This window comes from Quercus robur, chromosome 8, assembly GCF_932294415.1.
Source record: "Quercus robur chromosome 8, dhQueRobu3.1, whole genome shotgun sequence".
NCBI lineage: Eukaryota > Viridiplantae > Streptophyta > Magnoliopsida > Fagales > Fagaceae > Quercus > Quercus robur.
In genome coordinates this window covers 67,787,038-67,797,318 of record NC_065541.1, presented here as the reverse complement: position 1 = coordinate 67,797,318, position 10,281 = coordinate 67,787,038, and the positions used below count along the sequence as shown (strand labels likewise).

At 39.1% G+C, this 10,281-nt stretch overlaps 1 protein-coding gene across 1 annotated transcript; it reads left to right on the top strand.

The window, feature by feature from the left end:
- Positions 1-3,068: 3,068 nt before the first annotated feature.
- Positions 3,069-4,512, top strand: LOC126697912 (actin cytoskeleton-regulatory complex protein PAN1). The gene is made up of 3 exons (XM_050395040.1): positions 3,069-3,087; positions 3,199-3,772; positions 3,881-4,512. Exons 2-3 carry the CDS (start codon positions 3,286-3,288, stop codon positions 4,372-4,374), a joined length of 981 nt encoding a protein of 326 aa, XP_050250997.1. The 5' UTR covers positions 3,069-3,087; positions 3,199-3,285; the 3' UTR covers positions 4,375-4,512.
- The last annotated feature ends 5,769 nt before the right edge of the window (positions 4,513-10,281 follow it).

The following is a 10,281-nucleotide window of genomic DNA, read 5'->3' as shown; positions in this document are numbered from 1 at the left end:
TCTAGGCAACGACTCCATTTTCTTCTCCACCACGATCCACTTGGCCGAGGCGTACTCCCCCCATTAAACCCACAGCCCCCTACAGACGTTACTAAACTTTTGTGCCTACTTACTATTTACTGATATTAAGCAAAGTAAATTATCAAGTAGTTAGTTGTTTATTTGGATTTTTTTTTTGTTTTTTTTGTTTTTTGTTGTTGTTGCTACGATTGAAATCTCCGTGACATAAATGTCCATCTTTATCTCTTAATTGGCGTGCGGATGCTAACATTATCGTTTGAAAACCTTGCAGAGTTTCATTTGATCGATCATGTTTATCTATATCTTATTAAATTAAAACTAAAGTAAAATGAATAATATTAGCCACTACAAAATTTCATCAAGATAGAAATTCTTTTTCCACCATATAAAGTAAGTTGCTCAAATGTGAAGATATTAACCATTGAGTTTGTAGGAGGATGAATTCTATAGGGGAAAAAAGATATGCAAAGGGCTATAGGGTTATAGACAACCAAATAAAAATAAAATCATAAAAATTTAGTTTGCAATAATATTCTACATTCTATTTTAGGTTTGCATGTCACTTTTGCATTTCTAATTGTTCCATTAAAGATAAGTAAATTTATTTAGATGAAATGCATGTTTTGTAGAGATTGTATCATATGATTGAAATGATGTGCATTTTGAACATAATCATTAGTGTTACTTTGAGTATTATCCAACATATTTTTCATTCAAAAAAAATTATGCCTTGTTATGAGTTGTGTTTAACAACAAAACAGGAGAATTTATGACTTGACCTCATTGTGGGCTCTTCTAGTGTCATGGGCATATCTGTGTCCTAAGATTTAAATAAAATGATTATATATTTCTTTGTGGTAAGAAAAAAAAAAAATACTAACTGTAAGGGCTCAAAAACGGCCTCGATGACCAGTTCTTGGGCCCATTGCAGCTTATTTGTAGAGATGAATGTGTGGGCCAACACTTTGGGCTTTAAAAATATACAATTTGGATCAAGAACAAAGAAAGGACAAATCGCCTTTATTCTGCCAAGAAAAAGTGTCAAGTAGGATAAAGATTCTTGTTTATGCCTCCTCGGGCTAACCAAGGAATGATTTCATACAAGAGTTACAACTTCTAGACCATATTTCTTTTCTCTCTCCTTTTTCCGATCCCCCTCCATTGGGGGGCGGGGGGGAGGGTGGGTTCTTCCTCCTTTTATAGCCATCTGATTTACATCTCAGCCTTCCACTTGGAGGGCTATTAATCTTTCCTTGGATACTTGTCCCATCATTGCTTTGCTGGTGGTGGTAGAGTAGGATACATGCTGTGAGAGCATTGTTCAGGGGTCATTTTGCCATTAATACGGTAGGCTAAGTTGTTGCAGAGCATTTAATGCAAATGTGATGGTTGCTTTATTTGGAAGTTTCTTCCCTCTTTTGTCTGTACGCCACCATAGTCCTCTTCAGCTCCAATCTTGTAACTCTTGTGGACTCCTTTTAGCCTTTCCATAGGGCAACTGTTGCTTGACCTCCTCGGTCGAACTGTAACCCTTGGTTCTTCCAATCTGTGAGGTACTTCAATTGTCTCGATTGGGCTGGGCCTAGTTTGGTAACCAATTGGGCCTAATTACCCCTTGGTCAGTCTTGTCAAGGGTGCCCTCTCTTCGTCCCCCACACTAACAAATAGATATTAGTTAACATTTCAATCTACAACCTTCATATGAAACATAATTTTAATTTTTTTTTAATCATATATATAGGGAAGAAATTTTTTGTGCAACTATAGAATACCTTTAAAACTTGCTACAAAATCATATATCCATATCTATATACGTTTAGTAATTGAATTATAAAAACTCAAACAACATATAATACAATAATGTCACAAACAACTTAATAGAAAAGCATAACACAAAATATTTCAAAGGAAACTTTCAAACTTAAAATAAAATTGCGTAATGCAACAAATAACAATTTTTTTTTTCTAGTTCATCATTTGTATTGCAAATTCATTAATTATTTTAATAATTTCTTTTATACCTACATCTAAATTTGGTCCAACATGTCCAAAAATTGCTCAATTCACTTTGATATATTATGCTTTCCATATCTATAGGCTTGGATATTACCTTTCATTCAGCAAGGATTTTCAATGGTTAAAAGGCTACATTTGGCGCAACTTCATTTTAGTATCAAACTAATCGAAGAATTGATAATGAACTTAATATCATAAATCTTTAAATTTATTATCCCTTTATTTAAAAAAAATCCTCAGTTGGACTTCAAATTCAAATTATATTATATCAAAACAATAAATTGTATAATTCACTAAAAAACTAAAATACTAATATCAGCTAAAGGAAAGGGGGGGGGGGGGGAGAACATAACGAAAGATAATACCACAAATTTTAAATTAAACAATTAAAAATACTAATATTAATTTTTATCAGCTATATATTTAATAATTTTGGATTTAGAAAGGTACTCTCAAACCAAGCTTGTCTTTTTCCATTTTTAATTAAGTGCACTAAAATGGACCATATTGGATTAAAATGGACCAAATTAACCGAATTGAACCATAATGGATTGAAATAGGCTGAACGGATTGAAGCAAACTAAATGAACTGAAGAGGAACAAATGGACTAAATTGGACTGAATAATTGGCCACATCACCATTTTTTTTTTTTTATTGATTTGTTCCTTTAATCGATTGGCTTTACATATATTTTGCCATTCACATATACTTTGCCTTTACACATACATTTACTTTAATTTTGAAAGAACTCCTTCCACAATTTTTTTTTTTTTTTCTTTCACCACTCTTGCTTCAAAAAATTAGAGGAACAAATCAATAAAAGAAAAGAAAGTTATTGGCCGATGATGTGACTTAAAAGTGGCATAATAACACTAAATACTACATTTTGACTTTTGGATATTATATAGATATAAAATTATAGATAGACGAGAATTAGGAAGCCTAGTTTTGGGATTTTGAGACTGGCCAGGCAGATGAGATTCCTACCATTCTGTGATGCACTTTAGTGGGGAAAAGTTGGCAATAGATGACCCTCAAATGGTGCTGAGGTATAAGAATTATCTTCTATCAAAAGTAAAGTAGCCTTACAATCATAGTCATAGATAATGCTTAACAGCTTCTTTACCTTTTTCCTTCTTTCCCATTTCCAATTTAAACAGGGATAGACTTTCTTTCAGATGGTAGACAAATATCACTCAGCATCACCATCTCCCTTTTTCATCTCATCAGTTGAATAGTATAGTATTATGGGGAAATATTGGGTTGAAGTCTGCCTGATATCTGCTAGGGGTCTCCGGCGTTCTTCTTCACTGTGGAAGCTCCAATGGTTTGCTGTTGGGTGGATTGATCCTAATAATAAATATTGCACCAAGATCGATGCTTCCGGCAATGCAAATCCCGTCTGGAAAACCAAGTTTGCTGTCTTGGTCGATGACTCACAGTCACAGTCACAGCCCACCTTGCACGTTGAAGTTTACAGTAGAGAGCCCATTTTCCTTAGAGAAAGGCTTCAGGGCACAGCAAGCGTCGTCTTGAAAGAATTTTTGGCTAAGCAAGCCAAGAATAATATTAATCGTGGGGAGGGTTCAACGTCAATGTCAGTAACTGTAGAACAAGAAGAAGTAGGGAGCTATCAATTGCGGAAAAAGAATTCCAGCAAACCTCAAGGATTTGTTGATATTTCAATTCGTATTTCTGAGGAAAGGGAAGAGCCAAGTTCAAGTTCATATATAGGTAAGGTATATTCATTAATCATTATATATATATAAATAAATATAATGGATTTAATTGAATTTTTAGTATCTCATGGTTGATTTCAAATATCTTTTTTCTTTTGGGTAGGTAATGAGGAAGGATTTATGCTCACAGATCACAACAATATCACCTTGGCTACTGAAGATAGACCGAAACCAGCTATAGTTCCATCCCATCGACCAGGAAATCATTTACAGACAAATTTCCCATACACCCATCCAAATCCAATGCCATTTCCTCCAAACTATTCCAATTCATATGTATCTGTAGAGGGACCAAGCTATCCACCACCAGCAGTTGGACCAAGCTACCGACCACCTAGAACTCCTCCACCGCCTCCCCCACCTTCTAATGTTGGTTACATACCCACTTTTCTCCCTAGAACTGATCAGTCTTACATAAATATGCCACCATCTGGTCGTGGTCGTGGTGGGGGACCTGGTTTTGGAATGGGCCTAGGTGCAGGAGCACTGGCAGCAGGTGCCGTGATCTTTGGCGATGACTTTATGTCAGGATTTGATGTTCCTGGAGGAGGTTTCCAAGATGCTAGTCTTATTATATCAACCGATCCTCCGTTCTGACAAGCAGAAACTTCTGTAATATGTTTAAAACTTCAAATGCAGTGATTTAATTCTTCTGTTCTGTATTGTTCAACTACTTTATTTATTGGTGAAAGGTTTCTCCCAATAACACAGAATAATTCTATATGTTTTGGTTCATTAGCCTGTGAAAACACATCTCAGAACACATGAAACATCTCACTGCCTATCATATTCTATCTAAATATTGCACTCCTCTGGAAAAAACTACAATAGTCCCAATTTAATCAAATATCCCTGAAGAGACACTAATTGCATGGGTCAGATTTATTAGTATAAGTGAATTACAACCCTTGAATATCCAACTTATCTTGTACATCGAAGTAATGTTATGACTTATGAGCATCTTTTAATTGCTTGGCTAAGCCATGTTTCCGTATCCTAATGGGTGATATTATGGGGTTTAAGAGCAGTAAATTTTACATATGACTAATTTTAAGTCTTGCATTTCAAACTCACTAATCTGCATTTTGAAAGAAAAATTCCAAAGTATATGAGACATATTTCATGTTACAGATTCCAGACATTGCTTCTCTGGTTCACTAAAAACTCTTTGCACAAACTTTTCAACAACTGAAACAAACTCTTAGGTATCAAAAAAAATAAAATAAAATAAAGAAGAAGAAGAAAGAAACAAACTCTTCCACTTTTTCTTCGTGGGGCAAATGCCCACAATGCTTAATTACTTCGAGGTGGGAACCAGAGCATGAAGAGCAGGTGGATTCTAGGTGTCCCTAGTCCTCATGAAGGAATGATTAACAATCCATTATTGGATATTTAATGTTTAATATTTTTGGTCTCGTAATCCTTGTATTTAATTATATAACCAGTTTTTTCTTTTTTCTTTTGTTATTCTTCCTACTCTTTTATTATAAGGCAATGCTTGCTTGGTATGAGCCAATTGACTGAATTGGTTCTTATATGTGGATGTTGGTACTCTGCCTTTCCCTTGATTAATGTTATGAACCCTAGTTGGAGTTGTTTAATGAATCTAACATTTAGAAATCTACCTCTTCTGCTTCTAGAGAATGCTTCAAATGTGGAATTATGAACGATTCCTTCAATAATTTTCTATTGAAAATGGTATATAGAGCTTACTTTTGTAGTTGTATAGTAATATGTCCCTATATTCTATAGGTTTTTTTTTTTTTATTTTTTTTTTTTTTTTATTTTTTTTATAAGTAGGTGTAAGGATCAAAAGATCCAACGGCCCAAGCCCACTTTGAGTAGTGAGTTGTACAGTCCAGTCTTGGCCCAAATCAATAAATTTTTAAGAGAGGGAAACAAACAACAAGGGGGGGACTCTGTCTGAGGATGAAAATAAGGGGGAAATGGCTTATATTATTGAATAGATGAGCTAATCTCCTCCTTTAAGTTAGCCCGAGGAGGTCAATGCTATACAGAAAAATGGCACTATTCACTCTCTCCTCTCTGTGTTCTTATCTCTTTTCTCTTTTTTGATACTTGTGTCTCCCCCCATTTCTCAATGCACCTTCTTTTCCTTATATACTTCTACCTCTATCATATCTCAGCCATCCATTCTCACCTAACCTCCCTCCTCTCATGACACTTGTCGCTTTTAACATCTGAAGAAGATGATGGAAGGAATCTGCTTAGCTGTGACTTACACTGTTCAAGTCATTTCCTCATCAATGCGGCTAATAAAGAGGTTGCCCACCATTTAATGCGGGTGCAATAGGCTATACCAGACCAGAAGCTTCCTTGATGTCCACTGACTCTCCCTCTCTTCAGATTCTAGCTCCCACTTAGAATGCCCTAGAGTACCTTGACTCACTTTTTCCTTTCCTCGGGCGGCTTTCCTCTTCCGGAAGGGACTCAGGACACCCAGATTCCAGCCCCCTAGCTACCAGACTCCTTTACTCCTAAAAGTCGACTCTCCCATCGGACAGCGAAGACAAGAAGTCCACGCCCGAGTCTGTTCAAGAAGTGATAGACAAAGACTTCGAGGTTTTCTACCACAAAGATGCTCCTAGCTCATCACAAGCTCGTACCTCAGAAGACATGGGTTTCAAAGAGAAGACCCCAGACTTGCTTGCCCAGCTCACGCCCATACTGGGGGCTCTTCCACAGTCGTGGTGGTGGTGCCCCGACCACCCACCCCAGACGTTATGCACACATCTTCCGCTGACGCCAGGGACAAGAAAAGGAAGAGGGCCCAGGGAGGCAAGAGTGCCGAGGGTGCTGAGGAAGGGGAGGTTACACAATCCTCCCACCAGCCCTCAGCTAAAGAAGCCCGGACTGGGAAGGGACAGCCAAAGAAGTCTGCCTCCATTGAGACTTTTAAGGAGGTTGAGGGGGACCAATCGAAGAAGGCCTCCATCTGGAGGCCCATTTTTACCCTGAGCTCAGGCAATCCAATATTGGATGATGCCAACTTGAGGGACACCAAAAAGGGTAGCTCAGGCCTGGTGGCTAAGTTTCTGGAAAAGGCATTATGTTTACCAAAAGATATGGTGGAGCTAAGATCCTCCAGGAAGCGTGAAGTTTTCCTCGCCCTGAAACAAGACCTGGCCAAGGTACATGACTGCTCCCATTTGATTGCTTCATACGACCTTATATGCACTGTATAACACTTATGCGGTTTTTTTTTTTTTTTTTTTTTTTTTTTTTTTTTTTTTTTGTGTAGTTTGTCCAAGCTACCTTCATGGCTGAGGAATGGGTGGATCATTCCCTGGACATGGCTAGGGATGCTAAGAATAAGTTGGAGGCTATCGAGAGGGCCCACGCGGATGCAGACAAGAAGTTCAAGGAGACTCTTGCCCAGCTAACTGAAGTGTAGAAGGCTCACAGGAATGTTGAGTCCACCCTTAAGGACTACGAGAAACAAGTGGCTGATGCCTTGGAGGCCTAGAAGAAGGTCGAAAATAAAATGGATTTGATGGTGGTGAAGCTCAAGCAAACAAAGAAGAAGCTGGATGATAAAGTGGCTGAAATGGCCAAGGCCAAGCAGGTAGCCTATAATGCAGGCATAACTAAGACAGCTGAAAGTCTTACTGCCCAATTCACGGATGTTGCTCGAGTCTTCTGCCTGGAGGTGTGGGGCCAAGCTCTGAATGCTGCTGGGGTCAGTACCAAATCTGAGGTCAAGGCTATAGATAAGGTTTACTACCCCCCGGCACTGTGTTTGGCACCCACTTCCTAACAGCCTCCAGCAGATCCCAGCTCTACTCCCCCCGTCTCCTCGAAACAGCTTGCCTCCATTCCCTCTTCCACTCCAGCTAAGGGCAAAGAACAAGAAAAAGAACTGCCACCTCCAACCGAGGCACTGGATGTGGAGACCGAAGAAGAAATGGCCAAAGTGTCACAACTGAAGAGGAAGAAGAGGGAGAGGGAATAGGAGAAAAAGGGAGCGAAGGAAAAGGAGCCCTCTGCATAGCTTAGCCTTAGACTAGGAAATACATAATCAATTTTGTAATAGGCTCAAGTGCATCAGATGCCTCCCATTTTGTACTTAATTCTTTGCAAATTAATGAAGAGGATTTAGAATTTATTTACTATTTCTTTAATTAGTCAATTCATACTTGTCAATTATATCTTACGTGACTGCCTTTTCTTAATAGCAATATCAACATACTAACTTATGAGTTATTTGGGGAATTTCTGTATCCCTCTATATAATCTGGAATGATTTGAACTACAATTAAGAGACTAATTCATAGAACTTTAGGAAGAATTTCAACTAATACTTACTTTAACTTGGACCTGAAATCCCACAGCGAAACCATTAGCAAGGGTACCAAAAACGAGGAGATACGTAAGACTTAATTTTTGCTCAACACTTAGAACGTTTCCCGAAAAATGTTAATTTACCCTAGGCTTGTGACCCGAGGAGCCATACAAGACTTAGGTTTTATTTGACACTTAGAGCATTTTCTGCAATGTTAATTTACCCTAGGCTTATGATCCGAGGAGCCAGACAAGGCCTAGGTTCTGTTTAACACTTAGAATATTTACTGCAATGTTAATTTACCCTAGGCATGTGACTCGAGGAGCCAGAAAAGACTTAGGTTCTATTTAATACTTAGAATATTTACTGTAATGTTAATTTACTCTAGGCTTGTGACCCGAGGAGCCAGACAAGGCCTAGATTCTGTTTAACACTTAGAATATTTAACAGACCAACTATCTCAGCAAACACATCCATAACAAGATATAACCAAGCAAGATATGAATGGCAACAAAAATTATTAATAATAATAACGTCGTAGATTTTTTACATTCCAAGGGCAAGGAATTACATTTTCATCCAAATCTTCCAAGTAGTAGGCCCCAATGCCAGCAATGGAAGTGATCCTATATGGCCCTTCCCAGTTAGGGCCCAGCTTGCCCCAAGTAAGGTTCTTGGTCGTCCCCACCACTTTCCTCAAGACCAGGTCTCTTAGAGCCAATGGCCTAGACTTCACCCCCTTATCATACCTTTGCTTAAGTTTTTGTTGGTAATATGCCATCTTTACCGTTGCCACTTCTTTTCTCTCCTCGACCACATCCAAGCTGTCTAGGAGAAAACAGTTGTTTCCTTCAACATTGAACTAATTAGTTCTTAGAGTTGGGAATCCAGATTCAAGGGCAATTACTGCCTCTGCCCTATAAGTCATTAAAAAGGGGTCTCCCCTGTTGATCTTTGGGGTGTGGTATGATAGGTCCACAACACGTGGGGCAGTTCATCCATCCATTTTCCTTTAGTGTCATCCAACCTTTTCTTCAACCCAGACTCTATAACCTTATTGGTGGCCTCAGCCTACCTATTCCCTTGAGGATAAGCAGGCGTAGAATAGTCGTTCCTAATCCCTAACTCCCCGCAATATCTTTGGAAGGCTTTACTGTCAAATTGAAGACCATTATCTAAGATTAGAGTGTGAGGAACTCCAAAGCTGGTGACAATGTTCCTCCAGATGAACCTCTTAGCATCCACATCCCTGATATTGGCAAGGGGCTCGGCTTCCACCCACTTGGTAAAGTAGTCTGTGCCGACGATGAGACATCTTTGGTTCCCTATAGCTTGGGGAAAAGGTCCTACTATATCTAAGCCCCACTGAGTGAACAGCCAAGGGCTAGACAATGGATTCAGTATTCCCCCTGACTGATGAATATTTGGGGGATACCTCTGACATTGGTCACACTTCTTCACATAATCCTGAGAGGTTTTTCGCATGCTAGGCCACCAATACCCCTGGGTGAGGGCCCTATGCGCTAAAGACCTTCCTTCTGTATGACTCCCACATATGCCTTAATGTAACTCTTCCAACAAGGGCTCCACCGCTTCTAAATGTACGCACAATAAATATGGTCCTGAGTAAGAGCACTTGTACAACTTCTGCTCCTCAAATAGTTAGTAGCGAAGGGCACTTCTACGTACCTTATCTACCTTACACTTGTCTTTAGGCAACAATCCCTGCTTCAAAAAATTACTATGGGGTCCATCTAGCTCGGCCCCACATGGAGGTTGTACACCCCTACCAAAGGTACCCTTGTAAGACTTGAGCTGTCTATATCCTCATCAATAACAACTCAAGGAAGACTTGACTCTAGCGAAGTGGCCAATATTACCAGAGAGTCTGCATGAGAGTTCTGTCCCTTAGGGATTTGCTTCAATACAAATCCCTTGAATTGGGCCCGAGCACTCTGTACCTTAGCCAGGTACCCCTGCATCCTCTCATCTCGAGTTTTAAAGTCAATAAAGACTTGGCCCACGACCAGTCTAGAATCAGAGGACAACTCCTCCACCACCTCTCCACCTAATTGTTTGACCATGGCTACTTTTGCTAACAAGGCCTCGTACTTGGCTTCATTATTAGTGGCTAAGAATCCCAGTCGTAATGATTTCTCCACTATCAGCTTCTCGAGAGTGACCAACACAATCCCTATTCC